We start from the raw sequence: 21,984 nt of genomic DNA on the forward strand, positions 1-21,984 counted from the left end.
GAGAGTGTAGCTGGTCACACCCAACAATTTAGTTATATAAAAAAAACTTTTTTTTATGTAGTTTCTAAAAAACGTAATTGTGCTAAAAACCAGCCTTTTCTCCACCGTTAACCATGAGAGCTGACAGTGCATACTAATAGTGTTGGTGTGCTTGACTGGCCAGCAAACCCCATAGAGAATCTTTGGGCTATTGTCAAGAGGAAGATGAGAAACAAGAGACCAAACAATGCAGATGAGCTGACGGCCACTGTCAAAGAAACCTGGGCTTCCATAAAACCGCAGCAGTGCCACAAACTGATCACCTCCATGTCATGCCGAATTGAGGCAGTAGTTAAAGCAAAAGGAGCCCCTACCAAGTATTGAGTACATGTAAAGTAAATTAACATACTTTCCAGAAGGCCAACAATTCACTAAATTTTTTTAAAATTGTTTTTATGAAGTATTCTAATTTGTTAAGATTTTTGTTAAATGTGAGCCAATTTAACAATTAAAAGAACCAAAGGCATAAACTAAATCAGTCTGTGTGCATTGAATTTAATTAATACGTGAGTTTCACAATTTGAGTTGAATTACTGAAATAAATGAACTTTTCCTTGACATTCTAATTTTGAGAAGCGCCTGTACTTTCAAAACTTTTGATCAGATTATATATTTTTTATAAATTGATATCTTTTATGTGGGGAGTTTTTTGCCAAAAGTGTGCCTACATGTAACAGTATGTGTTTTGGTAATTATTCACTTTAAATAGATTTTTCACACCAAATATGAATATTGGTACAAACAAGTCTTTGCGTAGAATCTTTGCTTTTTATTTATTTATTTATTTTATTTTGTTCTTTGCACAGTGATTAAAAACTTGCTGGCCAATAAAATATATATATATTTAGCTTCAATAATGTTCATCCTATGCATTCACATGCTGCTTGTATTTGATGGTGCTTTGAAAGTCTCTAAAACCTCCATTAAAGTAAAGACTACCTCTAATAAATGTGGACTTCCCGTGAGGACGGCATCACAGAAAAATCACTCGAAAAATTGCATTCCTGTTGATCTGCTTCAGTGCTCTTCTCTCTGAATCTTCCATGCGTCTCATTTTTACACTTCAGCTCAATGCTTCCCCTGAGCCTGCTAAAAAACAAACGCATCAATAAATGGAAAAAATGAACACGTCCCCCCCTCTGGAATGAAATGTGTGCATTTGTGAGGTGGTAACGCAATGCACACAGATGCACATGCGGTCTGCTGGGCTGCTGATAATGTTCGTAAATGGCGAGTGAGGGGGTGGTTGCTGTTTGTGTGGTTTGTGAATCTGGCTCAAGGATGTCCTGCTCTGTCACGCAGTCAAATGGAAGCAGGATGCTGAGTAACCAAATCCATATTTTTATTCCTTGAATAAGATTGAGTTTTGATTATAATTGGAGCTGATTTGATGTAGTTAAGGTGAAGCAAGTGTAATTGTTTTTCTAAAATTATTTCTGACTATCTTTCAAGCTGTATTCACCAAACTTTGCAGTTATCCAATCTGTTCTGATTTAGTTTGCATTATATTTTCTTGACATTCATGACGACATCAAATATCCATCAAAAATAACACTGACTGAACTTTCAGCCTTCAAGAAACAAAATTCTGTCATTTACTCATCCTCATGTTGTCCCAACCTGTATGTGTTCCTTTTTTTTCTGTTGAGCACACAAAAAGGGGTTTTGAAAGGTGGTTGGTTGACAACAGCTTTGACTTTCAGGTAAAATAACTGTTTTCTGTTTTAATATATTTTACAGTGTAATTTAGTCCTGTGATGGAATTTGCAGCAGCCATTACTCTAGTCTTCAAATCGAAGCATAGACAGTAGACTATATGGAAGTATATTTACAACAGCAATAGTGATCGTAATTGCAGTAGCAAATACAATACAAATCTGAGGATAAAGTATTTTTTTGAGAGTGGCTTAATTTTTATTTTTGTTCTTCCATAGCCCGTCAAATTGTTGTTATGGTGCTGTTTCCCTTCTTGAACATTTATATTTTAACATGTGACCACTTGATGAACTGTATTTTGATATCTTACTCATCTGTACAGTCCTTCAGTAATCCTGATCTTGCCATTCTTGATAACGAACCATGCACAGTAATTTACTTAATCTTGATTTCATCTGCGAAGGCCATTAGTGTCTGGATCAGGGAGTTCGGTGCACAAAAAGCAGTCGTAGGGTTTGAGGAGTGCATTGTCTTGGAATATGCTGGTTTTGATAGCTTCTGAACCAGTTCTTTTGTTGTCATATGTCAGCTGAGTCATTCGGGATTTCATGGATCACTTACTCATTTCGTGATATCTTTGCATTGACCTTATGCTGCTTGAGTGATCAAAGAGTGCAGTACCTTCTGTTAGTCAATGCACCTATTGTCTGGTCTGTCTAGGAATATTTCTGTCCAACACTTGATTATTAATATGATAGATTAGAGTAGGATACTTAACTCTTAACCAAATAATGTTTTCCCCTTTTTTTTGTGTGTGTGCTTCATTATGTTTTTTTCTTCTTGTGTAAAGCCTTTCATTTAAGTTGTAGACTAACAAATGCCACTTTTACATGTGTCTGAAGGCCAATTTTAATTGTCTGTGCTCTATGCCCATCTTTTCTCTTATTGGTGTTTTTGTCAGTTTACTGCCCATATTATCTACTGACTTTATGTTTTTCGTTTTTATGAAACCTGAGAGATTTGTGTCCCTAAACTCAAAGTTAAGGTAACCAAAGAACAGAAAAACATAAAGGCGTTGTGAAATGAATCCATAGGAATCAAGACGTTTATGTCATATCTTGTGAAGAGGAACGCTCACTTTATGTGATGAACACATTTAATTTAGTCTTTTATTTACATGTAAACAATGATCAACATGCTTACAGAGAGCACATTAAATATGGTAAAAACGGAAGTTCAAATATAAATGCATGATGCACAAGAAGGTTTGTTCTAGCACAAATCATATGTGACATAACCACAGTCTTCAGTGTTTATAATATGGGATGTGCCATATGCATGTGAATAAAAGCCTAAATCACTGTATCTATTCACAAGACTTTGATTAAATCGCTCAATTCATATAGACTTGTTTTATGTTGCCTTTATTAACTTTTTGGATTTTCTACATTTTGGATACCTGGACTTTCATTGGTGGAATAGAAAGCTCAGAGGTTTCTTAAAATAGTGAGTAAATGATTGCAGAATTTACATTTTTTGGGAGAACTTTTCCTTACAGGAGAAGGGATGGTCAAAGTAATATTTGTTTTCAAGCAACTTTTTTTTCTTTGATATCCAAGAAAATGGTTGAATCAGTCAGAATGAAATATGTGAAATGTTTTCCCAGCATCCATGTGTGAAATTGATTTGGTAATCAGTTGTGTAGTACATTGCATAATCTGTAAATAATTTAAATTATTTATTTTTTTGCTCTGCATAGTGTTAAGGACAGATAGGAGTGCAAAAGATGAGAAACCTGAGTGGTAGTTTTTGTGATTAATTTGACAATTTCACTTTTACCATGGTTAGCACATGTTTGTTTATTTCAAAATATTTTGTATGCTTAATTGTTTATGGTTCAATTAAGCTTCCTGCTAAGAATTCCCAAGTTACTGCTGCTTCTCCTGAAAAGTACTTGGTAGAACCTACTTTGGTTGGCACTTAGATTGGTAGCAGCTACTTTGCCTAAAAGTATTGACTTTAAATTGTGACTTTGAGATATGGAACTTGAACAAATTTATTTTCAGGTTGTTATAGAAAATTGATGGCTTGGAAACCTCTGTTAACCAATCAAAGACATTTTGTAGTTCTGAGGAGTAAATTCAAAAGATACAGAATGAGATTCCAAAGGAGAAATTCCAGAACCTTAAATCCTGGTAACACTGTTACAAGACATACTGTAGGTAGTGGTTACTTAACAGCTAGCCTGTGTGTATTGCAGTAATCCTATTGCATAAATGGTCTTTGTTCTTCAGTTTCTCTTTGAACTTTGCTGTGTTTCACTTACCGGCATTGAAATTCATGCTTAAATCAAATCCAGATTCAGAGTTCTTCTTCCAATTCAAATATATTTGTATAGCGCTTTTCACAATACACATTGTTTCAAAGCAGATTTACAGAAAATGCATATGTCTAGATTACAGTTTAGAGTGATCTGTTTTCAGAAGTGAATGTGTCCAAGTAATGTTAATTTCCCAAAAGAACAATTCAAGGTAATATAATAATACAGTTACAGCTAACATGAATTCATTTCAGAGAGAAGCTCATTAAAGTAATTATTACAAGTGAGATCAAAAAGATTTTAAATTTGGCAGACATATTGATTCAAGTTGGTGTCATATGGGGTCTTTGCCAGGGTCAGTGTGTCATCTGAAGTCTTTCTATGAGGCTGGAACCACACTGGAGCTGGTGTAATCTCTAGTTACCTCAAGATGGGCATCCCTGGATAGGAACAGAAAGAAAATGGAAAATGAGAAGAATGAGCATAGCTACTGTTCAAAATTTCAAGCAAAAAATATGTTTGTGACTTTTATCTGATCTAACTGGGAACAAGGGTAAGATTGAGATTCATTATTCATCATCAGGAAGACTATTCCAGAGTTAAAGAGCCAGATGAGAAAGTGATCTCCCACCTTTAGTGAACTTCGATATCGTAGGTACTACTAAACCTCCAGAATTTTGTGACCTTAAAAAGCATGATGGATTTTAGGGCATAAGAAGATCGGCTAAATATACAGGAGCTAAACCATTTAGAGCCTTATAGGTCAGTAGCCATATTTTGAAATCAATACGGACTTAACAGGTAACTAGTGTAGAGATGATAAAAACATAAAAGTCTGTTGAGCCATTTTTAAAGACTAAGCATTTTGTGAATCATGCGTTTTGCATCCCGAGATTAGAGAAGTGGTCATCAGTAAAATGAAAGTGACATTCAGCCAAGCATGGTGACCCATACTCAGAATTTGTGCTCTACATTTGACCCATCCAAAGTGCACACACAGAGCAGTGAACACACACACACACACACACCGGAGCAGTGGGCAGCCATTTATGCTGCGGTGCCCGGGGAGCAGTTGGGGGTTTGGTGCCTTGCTCAAGGGCACCTAAGTCGTGTTATTGCTTGCCCAAGACTCGAACCCACAACCTCAGGTTTAGGAGTCAAACTCTTTAACCAATAGGCCAAGACTTCCCCAAAATGATGGGAACACCAAAAAAGATTGGGTTTGTACTGCTGTGGTACAGTGGGAAAAAAATGAATAATCACCACTGATTCTTTGCAGTCTCATCTTTAGGAAGTAATAATAATACAAATTTGCTTTCATAATGTAGGATACATCGTCTTCTCAACATGATGTCATCCACACAAACAAGCTATAGTCTTCCCCATGATTGTGTAGATTAGTGAACCAAACTGAGAGACCATTTGGAAACCTAAGGAAACCTTTGCAGGTGTTTTGAGTTGATTAGATGATTGACATTTCATCAAATTCTAATTTGTTGAGATCGTGAATTGGTGGGTTTTTGTTAAATGTGAGCCAATATCATTACAATTAAAAGAACCAAAGACTTAAAAAACTTCAGTCTGTGTGCTTTGAATTTATTTAATACACACGTTTCACAATTTGAGTTAAATTACTGAAATAAATGAACTTTTCCACCACATTCTAATTTATTGAGATGCACCTGTAAATTTAGTATAATCTTCATGAGGATTATCATGGATCTTTCATAAATTATTTTCCTGAAACTTTTATTCTTTCACAATGAATCCTCTGAACTGATCGTTACTTTGATACACACATAGGGCTTCCAAAATGTTTAATAACTCTATTGCTCTCATTTCCAGAGGAAAAGGTGGAGCCAGAGTTCATCATATTTCTCTATCAGCTGATTGAAGGCGCAGCTGCCAGAAGCTATGAGCTAAGTGTAGCATGTCTGGCTGAAATCCCAGTCCATCCTCAGGACTGCTGCATTCAAATCCAAAGAGTTGGAGGCTCTCGTGAACAGCCGGAGGTACGTGGGCTGATTGGTTACACAATGGAAAAAGAACACTGTAGTAATTTTGGATTGTGGAGGAGCTTCTTTCAGAACAAATTGAAGATTTTCAGTGAGAGAAATATCTGAAGATGTTACAAAGTATATTTTGGGTTTGACTGGCTCCATTTGCAAAACAATATTGTGTAGACTCAAATATTTTTGTATGGCGGATTTGTTCATAGACATTGAAGTTAGTGCTAGAAACCTGTGCTAAAAAAATAGAAATGTATAGTAACTGATTGTGTAAAGTCAGCTGCTTTGCATAAATTATTTTCACAAACCGAACATGGAAGCCAGTTTTTGTCCAGTTGCTATATTTCCTATCTTAGTGTATATGCATTTGTATTTGCCCCAGCCACTAAAAATAGCAGCAGTTTACCAAATTTCTTTGATTTGTCTACTTAGTTAAAAATATTTCCTGAGGTGGTGATGCTTTAAACCTTTTTGTAACTGTACGGTATGTAATGATTTTACCCCCTTCTCTCATTACAGACATACAGTAGTAAAATGGTGAGAGTGTTATCTGATGCCTGGAGTATTATCAACAAGAAGCAATGCTGGACTGGAGAAAGTGTAGTCTCTAATAATAGCATGATGGTTTTTGCCTGTTTGATGATGGTCGGAAAAAAACATTAAACAAACAGGAACTGAATATCACGTATTTAAATACATAATGTATTACATCACCTGTTTTAACATTAACTCATAACAGTAGATCTTACAACTATGAGTGATGTCTTAATAAAGACATTTATCCAGGTGCTTTGGCCAGAAGATTTGCTGTTATTTGATATGCTGTATTTGTGTCCAAAGAATTTTTTTTTTTTTTTAATTTTTAAGATTATTAGTGTAATGTTATATTTACACTACTTAAACTGGAGATCAAAAAATTCTGTAAATTGGTGTTGTGTTCTTTCCATTATTTCACCCATACACAAAAATCTTGTAAACATTTAATCGCCCTCATGTTTGATTTTCTTTTCTTTTTTTATTCATTTTTAAGATGCTGGTAACCAAACAGTTTTGGTGCCCATTGACAAAATAAATATTTTACAAAAGAATGTAACTGTGATAAGTGATAATCTTCACAAAAGCTGAAGCAGTCAGACTGAGAACATAAAACCCTTGTGTCTTCCTCCCTTACTCACATTTTTATTGCTTTGAAGTTACCCAGGTTTGCTTCAAAAATATTTTTTTCAATGTCATTTAAAATTATGAATTATAGATTATGCTACACTTTATAGAGAAAACCGCTTTAACTGAATCTTGAAATTGACTTATGTCTGATTTATGAAATATGCGGTATATCAGTTACAACCATCTTATATCTTATATTTGTCATCCACTAAAAGTTGAGAGAAAATCATAGCAAATAAAATAAAGGAAAAATGAGTGTATATTTCTCAGATGTAATGGAAGCTTGATAGAGACTGACAACACACAAACTATATCATTGATAGAGACTTGTACAGTGAATGGGATGAAGAGTGAAACTTTTAAACTTGATAATTTGCGAGATTTGGAGATGTCCAAAATGTGCAATTGTCCAGCACCAGGATTTGAGACACAAGGTCTAGAGATGCAGTTGTTGTTGATGATGAAAATGTGCTTGCGAAAGTTGAAATTTTAACTTGAGTGCCTTGTTTTTAGAATAATGTAATGAGACACAAGTGCAGCGGTCAAACACGTTGTATAGAGCATGTTTACTGTACACAGAAAAACAATGAAAAAAACAAAAGCAGTTGAAAGTGAAAACGTGTTCGGTTCACACCAAGAACTATAACAGTCAGTAAAACTGTAACTATAACTCTAATTCTATGAGAATATGGTAGTCCACATCACAGCTAGCTATAACAATAATGACACAGTTGAACAATATTGTTGGAAGCACTTTCAGAATTTTTTTTTTTCCAGCTTATGAGTGATAAATGCATGATAGCCAGTGAGATTCCACTCGACTTTATAGAACATGAGCATTTAAAGCAGCAGATGACAAAGCAGCATGTTTAGAACAATGTTGTGTGTTGGTGTAGATGCTAATATAATTAACGGTTTATTTATCTTAATAGACAGCACTCTTGCTGTAAACATTTACACTTGCACTGGTGCGGTTTATGCAATAGTAGTTAATGAAATGATAAACTATTCATGTGTTTAATGTGTAATTTTTTTTTTTTTTTTTTTTAGTACTTGATTTCTGAATGAGTGTCATGGACACTGAAATGTAACATGTTGCATGATGTACCCAGTGTGAATTGTGGCATTTCCTTAAAAACTACTTAACCTACGGTAAGGGGTTTAATTGGACCTTGTCAGCTGCTAGAGTGATGCTTGTAGAGTGCTTCGCCCCGCCTCCTCATTAAAATCCCTGCATCACCTGCCTCCTTATTAAAATTTCTGCCCGCCCTGACTGTTGATCCGCCCACTCATTAAAAGCTGCGTTCAGCCGCAAGGGAAATTGGACCTCAGCGCGGGAGAGAGCGAGAGAGGCGCTGTGTCTTTAAGAGAGGATGCCAAAGCCGATTACATTTGATCTCAACAGTGATTCTCTCTCGCCGTCTGTCCACTACTATTGCTTATTTTGCTCTACTGCATGAGCTAAACGCATTGACGCACAGCGTTGTTCGTCGGGGTTTGAACTTTTCTTCTGGCCAGAAATGGATTGGACTCCGAATTCGTTTGGATGAGTCGCTTATGAGCAGTGCGCGTCGGCTCGGCAACTTTCTCGTGCGCATTTCTCCACACACCCGAGGTGGAAAGTTAAAATCACATGGGATATGGTGACAAACAAGTGAATACACATTAAACCAAGACGGAAAATGCAGAAGAGTGTTCGGTACAATGAGGGACACGCTCTGTATCTCTCCGTTATCGCGCGTAAAGAGGGCACCAAGCGAGGTTATCTCAGCAAGAAGACCACCGAAAACAGTAAATGGCACGAGAAGTTTTTTGCACTTTATCAGAATGTTTTATTTTACTTCGACACCGACCAGAGCGCTCGACCATCAGGGATTTATCTTTTGGAAGGATGCACATGTGAACGAGTCCCTGCACCCAAGGTGTCCACCGTTGGCAGAGAGACTCTTGACAAGCTGGTGAGTTCAACGTTTGTTCAACATATCAGGTTAATAAAAGCACGAATTATGGAGGGGTTAGAGAGAATGAGCACTGATAAGGCTTGAGCTTATCTTTTTACATAAACGTATATGATATCTTAACCTGCCTTTTCAACGTTCTCTTAACTAAAAAAAAATAATAATCATAAAAAAAGTAAAATTACAAGTTGTCGGAGCGCACTGAACAGACGCTCGTGAATCGAGGTCGAGTTCGCGAGATGAGGTAACCATAGCAACAATACGCTGCGCTAGAGCCTAATATTAGTGTCGGATTTTAACTCTACAAATACACAAATGCGATCATTATCACTTTACAATAGATGTCACATAGTCTTAAAACGAGTTTCCAAAATGCGCTTTGGATGCGCATGAGGAACCTCCAGAGATTGTGCCCTAAAATGAGTAAACACTTTAAAAATCCCAGACCCCTGAAAGTTCATGAATAATTAAATATATTCAAACATTAAATATAAAATTCATTATTTTAAATATAATAATAATAATAATAATATATAATTAAATTAAATATAATTTAATATAATCAAAAGAAAAAAAATGGGAATGGAAGGAAATATTTTTCTGTTTTGGAATTTTTAGTGCGGTTATCACAGCATGCGTAAAAGAGATCTGAAGGAATTATCACTGACACATCTGGAAATCCAGTCTAATCTTCGTTGTGGAGAATATATAGTCTCTCTCTTCTGGTCATATCTTATCTTTTTGCTGGAAAGTGTCTAATATATCATTGCAAATGTCTTGTAAAAACGATTCATTTATTATGTGAAAACCTGTTGCATTGGACATCCCAAGTCCTCTTATAAATAGGATTCGAGCAGTGCAGAAACGTGACCATGATATGGAAACGTTATGCATTGATCTGGATCATCGCCTATATTGACTCGTGATGGCTTTTATTAGTGTGTGCGATAATAATTGAATTTCATGAAGGGTTCTGAAACCTTTTTATCATGAGCAAACGTTCCCCTTCTACTGGTGGTATGCAGCATGATGTAATTAAAAATGTGGGATTGTAGGTGGTGGCCATTGATGTCAGATATTAATTTTAAATTAGAAACCGTGTTAGAGGCTCCCCATTTAACAGGTGCAGTCTGTTACCTCTGAGCAGAAAAAAAACATTAAAGCTACTTATGCCAGTGTTATTTATGCAAAAGGATCACCTGCCATGCCTAATATGGGAATCATCTGAGCTCCATAACCACCCATATTGTGGTTAACACATTGACATATGGTTATTTTTCTATTGTATTGCAATGGAAAGTGGACCTTCTTTAAAAGTTGATTCTCTTGAGGACCATAACGAAATCAAAGTGAGAGTTTGGCGCCTTTTATTCTATTTGTGTTAGTTTTTAAGGAGTTGAAATGCTAGTATACTTCGAAATGTTGACGAAATACATTTTTAGCAAATAAATATGGGTGTTGTTCAGCTGGCATATATGACCCTCATGTTGATTCAAATTTTGCTAATGAAAGAGATGCTACCTTCCCAATCTTGCATGAAAAATGTTCACGAGGTGGCATTTTCATATGAATTCGGTCACACTTTATATTATATATTAACAATTCCCGCTATCAACAAACCATTAACTATGACTTTTGCCTTAATAAACTCTGCTGCTTATAGTTAGTAACGTAGTTGTTAAGTTTAGGTATTCGGTAGGATTAGGGATGTAGAATATGGTCATGCAGAATATGTGCTTTATAAGTACTAATAAACAGCCAATATGTTAATAGTAGGCATGCTAAGAAGCAGCTAGTTAATAGTGAGGATTGGTCCCTAAACTAAAGTGTTATATGAAATGAAACATCTGAAAATGTAAGTAAAAAACAAAAAAACAAAAAAAAAAACAATGAAGAACCTTTAACCATTACCGGTGCGTGAACAGATCATATGAAAACATATAAGGCCATACAAATTCATTGCAACAAGATTGCTTTATTTTTTGGCTGTGATGTAAGCCTGTTGGCATATACAGTATAACCACCTAACCATTAAGTCTGTTAAACTGCTGATGAGTTAATAAGATTCACTTTCATTTTATTGATTTCATGCTGCAGTTTACTTTTCCTTTTAATGGTGCTGTGCATTATAATAATGATATCCCATGTGAGCTCAAGGCTTGTTGAAAACCAGCCATACTAAAAACTTCACTTTTAAAGCTGAAAAAGATTTGTTAGGCATCAGCAATCGTGTAGCGCTTTGAATATTATACCCGATCAAACAGAAATGAGATGGCTTTCAATCTAAAGATGTTCTATAGTTCTCACACAGTGCATGTTTGTACCCTGTATCGACTCTTTCCTCTGCGAGAACACCGTTAGAAATCCTCTCTCAATCACACACCCACAGACTCCCACACGGCTGCATATAAGTATGCACACTCTCTCCCACAGACAACTAAATAGACAAAGGAATAAATGTGAGCTAGTCCATAAAGAGTACAGAAAGGTGTAGATGCAGTCGATGGGGATGCTGAAACTCGTTTGGGGAGAAAAAAAAAACCTTGAGGAATAGAAAATGTAAATCAACATTTATAATGAATAGATGTTTTCAGCTCTGATTTAAAAACCAAACAGAAATGACTATTTTTGATGAGCAAAGCGTACAGATTTTATCAAAATGTGTAGGTGGAGATTTCCAGCTGCTAATTTGAAACATGCAGCTTACGCTAATGTCAATGAAAACCTTCCTGTGCCTGACTGATTTCATTTGTGTGTTCTTATGAAGTCCAAAACTCTTTTTATAATGCCAGATTTCTGAGGATTGGTCATTTGCTGAAAATATACGTCTGGAAGCTTATAAAGACCATGGAATAATCAGGCAACATCATGATTTGATGTAGGGACTTTTGTTTGTTATGAGATCTTTTGTATACCGGCCTTTATGAGAGATTAATTACATCAACATAGAAATTATATGGAGTAATAAAACACTTCTGGGCCTCACGAAGTGAAGTGTATTCCTGCTAATGTTGTGTCCTGGATCAGTATCATAATCTTATCATTTCTAAATAATTAATCCCCTTTGAGCAACAACAAACATGCTGCATATGTATGTTTTGTTCAAGCTGGATGAAGTTGATTTGGTGCATATTGTGCTGATGTTTTCAGATTCAAATGATTTTGCATGTGCGTATGGTATAAATAATGCAACATAATGCAGTAAGATTACAGTGGTAAAGCCTTTACTGTTGCCATGCACCTTCAATGCTGATAACACCAATTCTTTATTTTTATATTTCATACGCTGCCCCAAGGCTCATTGATGTTTCTTGGTCTTGCGTGTAGTTCATTCATATCCAGCATTTCTTGTTCATTCATATCCAGCATATCTAGTTTGATGAATGAGGGTCTGTGGGGGCAGAGTGTGTAGTTTTCAGAAGAGACCCAGGTAATAACTTCAGGGTACAGAAGGAATCATGACCGCATAATACTGAAAGTTTCTTGTAAGCAAAGCTGAAGTTTTTTTGCTTTGTTGAAATGTATTGTGCTTGATATCTATTTCTACCTTTAGCCAAAGAAATTAGTCAGTGATTAGTTGTCAACACTTGCACTATTAAAAAGGTTAGTTCACTGAAAATAAGTATTCTGTTACTCACCTGTTAATTGCTTTACTCATCTGGATTCTTTCTTTTGTGAAAAATAAAAGTAGATGTTTATCCGAATGTCTTGACTGTTTTTTTCCCATGCGTTAAAGAAATGGTGGGCACACTCTAAAAATAAACCATGCAATCTTTCCATTGATCAGAATGTTCTTTATACGGTTTCTTCAGATTATTAAAATGTTTTACACTTTCTTTCAAGAACTGTTCTTTGGGTTCTTTGGGGAGCCCAAAATGGTTCTTCTGTGGCATCTCGGCAAACAAACAAATTAAGTAAAATCCTTCTGGAACCTTTATCTTTAAGAGAGTAGGGGCTCTTAAAGTCAAATTAAAATGCGAGATTGTGGGTGAATAGTGACTGCTTACCTTTTGGTCTGTCCCACACAATTCTACAATATTTTATATGGCTTCAAAAGCACTACTGTTATTTTACTTTTTTTTCCCTTTTGGCAGCCCCACTTTTCACTCAGTTTACATTATACATATTGTTTAGCTTTACACAGTAGGAAGTAAGCCATGTAGACTAATTCTCTTTAATCAGAGAACTAATCAGAAAACATAGTCTGAGTAACAGTATTTTCATGTGAACCATCCATTTAATTTTATTGATTGATATTGCATGTAGTCTGTAATTCAGTGTGATGAAATGTAAGATGTTTACCTTTGGTGTCCCATTTGATCAAGTTTGTTTACAGCATCAGATCAAATGCTTGATTGCTTGTAATTGATGCAGTCTGAACTCGGTTACATATAGTTACTTTGTCAATGCAGACCAAATGATTTATTACTCTTCTTATTGTTTGTGTCTCTATTACATTATTGACCTATTTAAAAAAAATCTGATTAGTTCTCTGATTAAAGAAAATTAGCCTGTTGAATCTCTTAGTCGTTCTTATGGAGAAAGAACACATGCAAGTAAACACACACACACAAGTTATCGATGTTGTTGTGCTGCTATTAAAGATTACACTGAGAAAGACAGATTCCAATAACATGTATCTCTAGCAGCAGTGACATCTCATTCATTAATGATCAGTTTACATAGTGAGTGTGGCCAGTCTATGATATTAATGTTTTTGATGTAGTAAGACATACTATATTGTGTGTTAGGAGTGTTTATAAAGGGGTTCAGACCCAAATATACTTGGAGGAACACTCGATAGTAGGTTTACTTGCATGTTATTCTCACAATGTCTGTGCTCTGCTTATCTGAAAGTAGAATTTAATATGCACTGTGCATAGGATTGACATAATCTGACATAACCTACAACATGTAGATAATACTTTTCAACGGGGTTTAAAAAAAGAAAAGAATGAAGAAAAAAAGCATGGGATGAGTAGGATTGCGCTCATAAAAAAGCAGGTACAGAGTTACAGAAATATGAAAGAACAGGAAAGATCCCAGTATGTAGTCTGTTTAAGCGGTTTAAACAGGTGCCAGTCTAAATCTCTAAGTGTACTGTAGTTGCAGTTATGTTACACAGTGATGCTTAGTTTTAGACCTGAAACATACTCTTAGCAAAGACGAGGTTGCAAAAAGTTTAACTATGCAGGCTCAAGGTTGTGCTTCGTCACTGCAGTTCAAGTCTAACTGCAGTTTCATAATGCGGTGGAAATACATGTTGCTATTTCAATACAGGGTTTGTGATTTCAGAGATAAGTTTGATACAATATAGGTCTGTAATTTGGTGTCAGACATTAACTGCACTTAGTGCATTTAAGGCAAATTAAATTACTTTTACTTTTACACCCTAAAAGCGTCAATTTGAGGTGTTTTGCATCTTTAGTAATAGAGGCCTGATGTTTGTCTTTCCAATTAGGGAAAATACATATGTCGGAAAATCACATATAATTTCCAGCAGATCATCGAATGGATGTGTTGTGGAAAAAAGTTAAAGTTATGACCTTTTATACTGCACTGCACTTCACTTCACAAATGGTTCAGGTCTAGATAGCACACAATAATGTTTTCTTACAGCATGAGCTGATATAATAAGCACAACTAAGATAATGGAGCAGTGATAATACTTTCTGACATGGAAAATATTAGAGTGGAAAAACAAGCGGTGTCTGATATAGCTTGATTTGTGCTCTAGAGCAAGTGGAATGTGTAATCTGTCTTTTCATTACATTTGGTTCCAGACTGTTTTGCCAAACTCTTGTTAATAATAGTTTACAAAAGCAGTCCACGTTAAATCAAGAATTTGAGTGAACTTCACGAGGAATGGACTGAGGCTGGGGTCAAGGCATCAAGAGCCACCACATAAAGAAAATTGTCAAGGAATTTGCTGAACCGCAGACAATGTCAGAGGCATCTTACCTGGGCTAAGGAGAAGAACTGGACTGTTGCCCAGTGAGAGCAAGTTTTCTATTTCATTTGGAAACCAAGGGTCTGGAGGAAGGGTGGAGAAGCTCATAGCCCAAGTTACTTGAAGTCCAGTGTTAAGTTTCCACAGTCTGTGAATTTTTGTGGTGCAATGTCATCTGCTGGTATTGGTCCATTGTGACAATGACAATGGTGTTGGTCAGCAGACTCACCAGACCTGAACCCCACAGGGAATCTATTATTCTAGTGTTCTAATTTGTTGAGATTGTGAATTTGTGGGTTTTTGATAAATGTGAGCCAAAATCATCTCAATTGAACCAAAGACTTAAACTCTTCAGTCTGTGTGCATTGGATTTATTTAATACACGAGTTTCACAATTTGAGTTGAATTACTGAAAGAAATGAACTTTTCCATGACATTCTAATTTATTCAGATGCACCTGTATTTCAGTTGAATGTGTCTCACCATGATGGTGTTTAGTGCTTGTGTGAATGAGACTGTGCACCTTCTATACATGTTATTATTTAAAAGCTGCTTGTGATGGGCTTTGTTTCCTTATTTGACTTTCTCATCACCATTTGCATTTGGTGGTTATCACTGCATTACAAAGGTACAAAATAGATTTCAGTATTTCAATAGTTTGGTATTTTAACATTATATAAGTTAATGAAATTTTACGTTAGAATTCCGGCAACCGCAGCTGCCTTTTTTTTTACCGTAAATTTTACGAATTTTTTTTTACAGTGTACTCATATATTCTGAGTCATAACCATTGACATCATGATGATATTAGATTATACATTTGCTCTCCTGACTGCAGTTACTATTGAACATTTAATGAATCAGTGCTGGCCATCTCATTACTATTCACAGGAAGGGGTAGAACTGTTGCTCTTAAAAGTACAAGAAAGAAAAGGGGGCAGTGTAGGTTGTCTGGTTGATTTGGTGCCCACACTTAACATGAGGCTAGTGTCAGTAAATAGAGCAGTATCTATTTTAACTTGCAGCCACATTTCAATATGTCTACAGTGAAACAGCTGCTATTATTGAACAGCTACCATTAATTATTCATAATAAGAGACTATTTCCAAGGCCATGACCATCTTTTTTTTCTTCAGAATCTTATGTAAGCTCATCCATCTTCACATAAAAGCAGATGATCACAAATTCATACACTTTTAATATATGAAATTTATCATGCCCCATGACAGTTCCACCACCATGCTGCCTCAAGAATTATCATCACCATTACCATCAGAGGAATGAGATCAGACATAATGTGAATCTTTTCCAATTATACTGATGTATTTCAGCATTAAACTACAGTAGTTTCTTAGTGGAAGTTATTTTGTTCCTGTGTTCCTCGTTACCAAAACGTTTTGCGAGGAAATCTTCCAGCTCAAGTTCTTATATTTTTTACTAGATTAAGTGGGGAGATGAAGAAACTCATTCCCCAGCTGTTCAGCTTTGATAATTGGCCTCAGAAATAAGCTCTAGATTGGAAGCATTAAAATGACAGGTCCCCACAAACAGGTCCCCACAAAAAATATTGTTTTGGGATGTGAAGCCTGCTGTTCCTTGTGTTATTGTGATTTTAATTTGTTTTTGTTTTTCATTAAAGGAGTAATGAAATGCATTTTTATTATTATGATTCCTGAGGTGCGTTTATATTCTTAGTATGTTTTTTCCAGAAACGATCATTATATAGCTTTATATTTAAGTGCTGTCAAATGATTAATCATGATTAATAGCATCCAAAATAAAAGTTTTTATTTACATAATATGCATGTGTACTGTGTATATGTATTATGTGTATATAAATTGTCATAAGTCAGGTTTTTCTTCCGTTTTCTCTCTCGCACGCTCTCTCACTCTTTTACACACACACACTCACACACCTTATTAGCTTTATTATAATACTCTTTCTCGGTCCCGCTGACCTCTCTCTCTTCATGCACCTGCTTGTCATTGCAACGCTCGCGCTGATTTGCTTTGACACCTGTTTCTACTTTGCCCTAAGTGTTCACCCTTTATCTGGTGGTTGCTCTGGTAGATTCTTTGTTGGATTATTGTTACATGTCATGCGTTTTGTCAAGCAGTTACATCCTGTCCGCATTGAGAGGTACTCACCTATTCTTGTCTTGTCTGCCTGGAACCGTCTAGCCCCAAGGTTGTTGCTGTATTCTGCTGCCGTTGCTGCTGATTGTAAACCTATGTGGTTCTCTCACCCTGCCTGAATTATCCACTCCTGAGCCTCAAGTCTGCTTCAAGGGAGTTCTGTTCTGTTACTCTTCGAGACAGGAGTCTTTCCGTTTGTTCTAGTTTCTATTTACCAGTTCTGTGTGCTGTAAGGACGGACTGCCTTTGTTATATATTATTTCATTAAAGACTGTTATTCCTGTCATCTCTGCTTTTGGATCCTTCTTTTACCTGCGTGACAGAATAATCCAACCATCATGGATCCAGCAGATGAGAGGCCTGTCCGGTCGGCGATCGAGATCCAGGGAGCTATGCTTGGAAAGCATGAGCAGGAGTTGGCCGCCGCTCATCAGGCTGTTAAGAGTCTTTCAGCTCAGGTTGCTGATCTATCTGCCCGTTTACTTCACCTGCATCAGGAATCTGCCATGTCTCACAACCGTCAGCTGCCCTCTGAGCCACGAGTCAACAATCCCTCCTGTTATGCGGGTGAGCCTACTGAGTGCAGAGCTTTTCTCATCCAATGTGAGGTTGTCTTTTCCCTTCAGCCCCAGACGTATGCAGAGGATCGGGCCCGCATTGCTTATGTTCTCTCTCTCCTCACGGGACGAGCACGCGAGTGGGGTACGTCAGTTTGGGAGGCGCAATCTGCATGCTGCAGCAAGTACACTCTTTTCAAGGATGAGATGATCAAGGTCTTTGATAGATCCGTCTTCGGCAGCGAGGCATCTCGTCTACTTGCTGTGCTACGTCAAGGCAGAAGATCTGTAGCAGATTTCGCGATAGAGTTCCGGACTCTGGCTACTACAAGTGAGTGGAATGATCCTGCACTAACTGCTCGCTTTCTTGAAGGGTTGAATGCAGACCTTAAGGAGGAGATCTATGCGCGGGGGTCGCCAACTCAGCTCGATCAACTTATCGACCTGGCCATCCGCCTTGACAAGTGTTTCGAGCAGAGGCGTCGAGTTCGTTCTCCACTTTTCACATCCTGTGATAACTTTCCTTCTGCTACTGCTTCTGTTCAGAACCAACCTGATGCTGTACCCATGCAGCTGGGGGGCGTACGCATCTCCCCGGAGGAACGACAGCGGCGAATTATTAACCGTCTCTGCCTTTACTGTGGTACGGCGGGCCATTTCGCTTCATCCTGCTGTTTAAAAGCCAAAGCTCGCCAGTAGACGGAGGAGTACTGGTGAGCGCTTCTGTCATCTCCTCATCACCAAGGTCTCGAACCACTATATCCGCTGTTCTCCGTTGGGCTGGTTTTTCTGTTACCGGTCTTGCCCTCGTCGACTCGGGTGCGGAGGGCAATTTTATCGATGAGATGTGGGCTCGTGAGAACAAGATTCCCTTAGTTGATTTGACTGATGTCGCCACTGTCTTTGCCCTGGATGGCAGAGAGCTCTCTTCTGTTTGTCGTGTCACCAGTCCGGTTAGTCTCATTGTTTCCGGTAATCATCTTGAGACAGTCTCGTTTTATGTTTTTCAGTCTCCCTTTACCCCCATTGTTTTAGGACATCCCTGGCTTATCCAACATAATCCTCACATTGATTGGGTTAAGGGGTCTATTCATTCATGGAGTTTAGCTTGTCATGTAAATTGTCTGGTTTCCGCTGTTTCTCCCGTGTCTTCTGTTCCTCTTTTCCAGGAGGAGCCTGATGATTTGTCTGGTGTCCCGGAGGAGTACCATGATCTGCGGGCGGTTTTCAGTCGTTCCCGGGCGGTATCCTTACCGCCTCACCGTCCGTATGACTGCTCTATCGAGCTCCTTCCTGGCACCACGCCTCCTCGCGGTAGACTGTACTCTCTTTCGGCGCCCGAACGAGAGGCTCTGGAAAGATATCTTGCAGAGTCTCTCGATGCGGGGATCATTACTCCTTCTTCGTCCCCCGCCGGCGCTGGGTTTTTCTTTGTAAAGAAGAAGGATGGTTCTTTGCGTCCTTGTATCGATTATCGAGGGCTGAACGACATAACAGTCAAGAACCGTTATCCTTTGCCTTTTATGTCGTCGGCTTTTGAGATCCTACAGGGCGCAAGGGTTTTTACAAAGTTAGACTTGCGCAACGCCTACCATTTAGTGCGTATTAAGGAGGGAGACGAGTGGAAGACCGCGTTCAACACTCCTGTCGGTCACTTTGAGTACCGGGTTCTACCTTTCGGTTTGGTCAACGCCCCCGCTGTATTTCAAGCGTTAGTAAACGATGTCTTAAGAGACATGCTAAACGTTTTCGTGTTCGTTTATTTGGATGACATCCTGATTTTCTCACCCTCTCTCCAGGTGCACGTTCAACACGTTCGCCGTGTCCTGCAGCGCTTATTAGAGAATCGCCTATTCGTCAAGGCTGAGAAATGCGTTTTTCATGCCCAATCGGTTACGTTTCTCGGTTCGGTCGTTTCAGCGGAGGGGATTAGTATGGACCCTGACAAGGTTCGAGCGGTTCTTGATTGGGCTGTTCCCGATTCTCGAGTCGCGCTCCAGCGATTTCTGGGGTTTGCGAATTTTTACAGGCGCTTTATTCGTAACTTTAGCCAGGTTGCCGCCCCTCTTACCGCTCTCACTTCGTCCAAGTCCAAATTTGCTTGGTCTGAGACTGCTCAGGATGCGTTTGACCGTCTTAAGAGGCTTTTTACGTCTGCGCCCATCCTGATCACTCCTGATCGAGAACGTCAGTTTATTGTTGAGGTCGATGCCTCCGAGGTTGGGATAGGAGCTGTCTTGTCGCAACGCTCCTCCCAGGATGACAAGGTTCATCCTTGCGCATTTTACTCCCACCGTCTTTCGCCCGCGGAGCGCAACTATGACGTAGGTAATCAAGAACTCTTGGCTATCCGTCTGGCGCTAGGTGAGTGGCGACATTGTTTGGACGGATCACCGCAACCTGGAGTACATTCGCTCTGCTAAACGTCTTAACGCTCGTCAGGCCCGCTGGGCATTATTTTTTGATCGCTTTGATTTTTCTATTTCATTTAGACCCGGTTCCAAGAACCTCAAGCCTGACGCCCTTTCTCGGCAGTTTGACTCATCAGAGGGTGCCTCGACCGATGAGAGGATTTTACCTCAGCACTGTGTGGTCGGGGCAGCCGTCTGGGGAGTGGAACAAGCGGTCAGGCGTGCTCTTTCTCACACTGTAAGACCACCCCGCGCTCCTGAGGGAACTTTGTTTGTTCCCGAGGCTGCTCGTTCGACGGTTCTTCGCTGGGGTCATTCTTCTAAATTAGTCGCGCATCCCGGAGTTAGAGGTACTTTAGCGACCATCCGTCAGAGATTTTGGTGGCCCACTCGTGAACGCGATATTCGTCGTTTTGTTGCTTCTTGTTCTATCTGCGCTCAGACTAAATCTAGTAATAATCCTCCGGCGGGTCTTCTCAGACCTCTTCCCGTTCCTTCGCGTCCCTGGTCGCATATTGCGTTGGATTTTGTTACTGGGCTTCCCTCTTCGTCTGGCAATACGGTCATTCTCACCGTCGTGGACCGTTTTTCTAAGGCTGCGCATTTTATTCCGCTCCCTAAATTACCGTCGGCTCAGGAGACCGCACAGATTATGGTTAATCACGTTTTCAAGATCCATGGTCTTCCTTCGGACATTGTGTCTGACAGAGGTCCGCAATTCACTTCTCTGTTCTGGAGGGAGTTCTGTCGCCAGATAGGGGCTTCCCCCAGTCTGTCGTCAGGATTCCATCCACAGACCAATGGGCAAGCCGAGAGGACCAATCAGATTCTTGGTCGCATGCTGCGTAGTCTTACCTCTCAGAATCCCGCGTCTTGGTGCGAGCAGTTACCATGGGCCGAATATGCTCATAATTCTCTCCCTTCGTCCGCCACCGGGTTATCTCCGTTTGAGGGTTGCCTTGGTTTCCAACCGCCTGTTTTCTCCGCCCAGGAGTCTCAGGCCTCGGTTCCGTCCGTCGAGGCTTTTATTCAGAGATGTAAGCGTACCTGGAGGAGGGTGAGATCTGCCTTATGTCAGACTAGGGAACGTACTCGTCGTGCCGCTAATCGCCGCAGGGTGAGATCTCCCAGATATTTTTGCGGACAGAGGGTGTGGTTATCCACCCGCAATTTGCCTATTCAGGAGACGTCTCGCAAGCTCATGCCTCGTTTTATTGGACCCTTTTCTATTGTTAAGGTCATCAGTCCAGTCGCTGTAAAGCTAAGACTGTCGGGTCAGATGCGCCGTGTTCATCCGGTATTTCATGTGTCTTGCATTAAACCCGTTATTCGTGCGCCCGCACGTCCCTCCGTTCCCCCTCCTCCTATTGACGAGGGGGCCTCCATTTACAGGGTTCGAAGACTACTCGACGTTCGTCCCCGGGGGCGTGGTCACCAGTTTTTGGTGGACTGGGAGGGGTACGGTCCTGAGGAGAGGCGGTGGATTCCAGCCCGGGATGTCCTGGACCGCTCGCTGATTGACGACTTCTACCGGTCCCGTCAGGCTCCTTCCTCGAGCGCCTAGTGGCGCTCGTTGAGGGAGGGGTACTGTCATAAGTCAGGTTTTTCTTCCGTTTTCTCTCTCGCACGCTCTCTCACTCTTTTACACACACACACTCACACACCTTATTAGCTTTATTATAATACTCTTTCTCGGTCCCGCTGACCTCTCTCTCTTCATGCACCTGCTTGTCATTGCAATCAGCGCTCGCGCTGATTTGCTTTGACACCTGTTTCTACTTTGC

At 39.1% G+C, this 21,984-nt stretch overlaps 1 protein-coding gene and 1 long non-coding RNA gene across 3 annotated transcripts in view; both read left to right on the forward strand.

Annotated features, from left to right (window-relative positions):
- Nucleotides 1-5,848: 5,848 nt before the first annotated feature.
- LOC113069313 (uncharacterized) lies at nucleotides 5,849-6,811 on the forward strand. The gene is made up of 2 exons (XR_003279705.1): nucleotides 5,849-6,027; nucleotides 6,544-6,811. It is a non-coding gene; the product is annotated as an uncharacterized LOC113069313 (long non-coding RNA).
- A 1,718-nt stretch (nucleotides 6,812-8,529) lies between these two features.
- Nucleotides 8,530-21,984, forward strand: part of LOC113080372 (ras-specific guanine nucleotide-releasing factor 2-like) — a 60,715-nt gene continuing 47,260 nt past the window's right edge. For both annotated transcript variants that reach the window (XM_026252545.1, XM_026252551.1), the window contains exon 1: nucleotides 8,530-9,146. In XM_026252545.1, coding sequence (XP_026108330.1) covers nucleotides 8,871-9,146 — 276 coding nt within the window. In that variant the 5' untranslated portion in view covers nucleotides 8,530-8,870. The remainder of the gene's footprint in view (nucleotides 9,147-21,984) is intronic.

Source organism: Carassius auratus, chromosome 5 (genome assembly GCF_003368295.1).
Source record: "Carassius auratus strain Wakin chromosome 5, ASM336829v1, whole genome shotgun sequence".
Taxonomy (NCBI): Eukaryota; Metazoa; Chordata; class Actinopteri; order Cypriniformes; family Cyprinidae; genus Carassius; species Carassius auratus.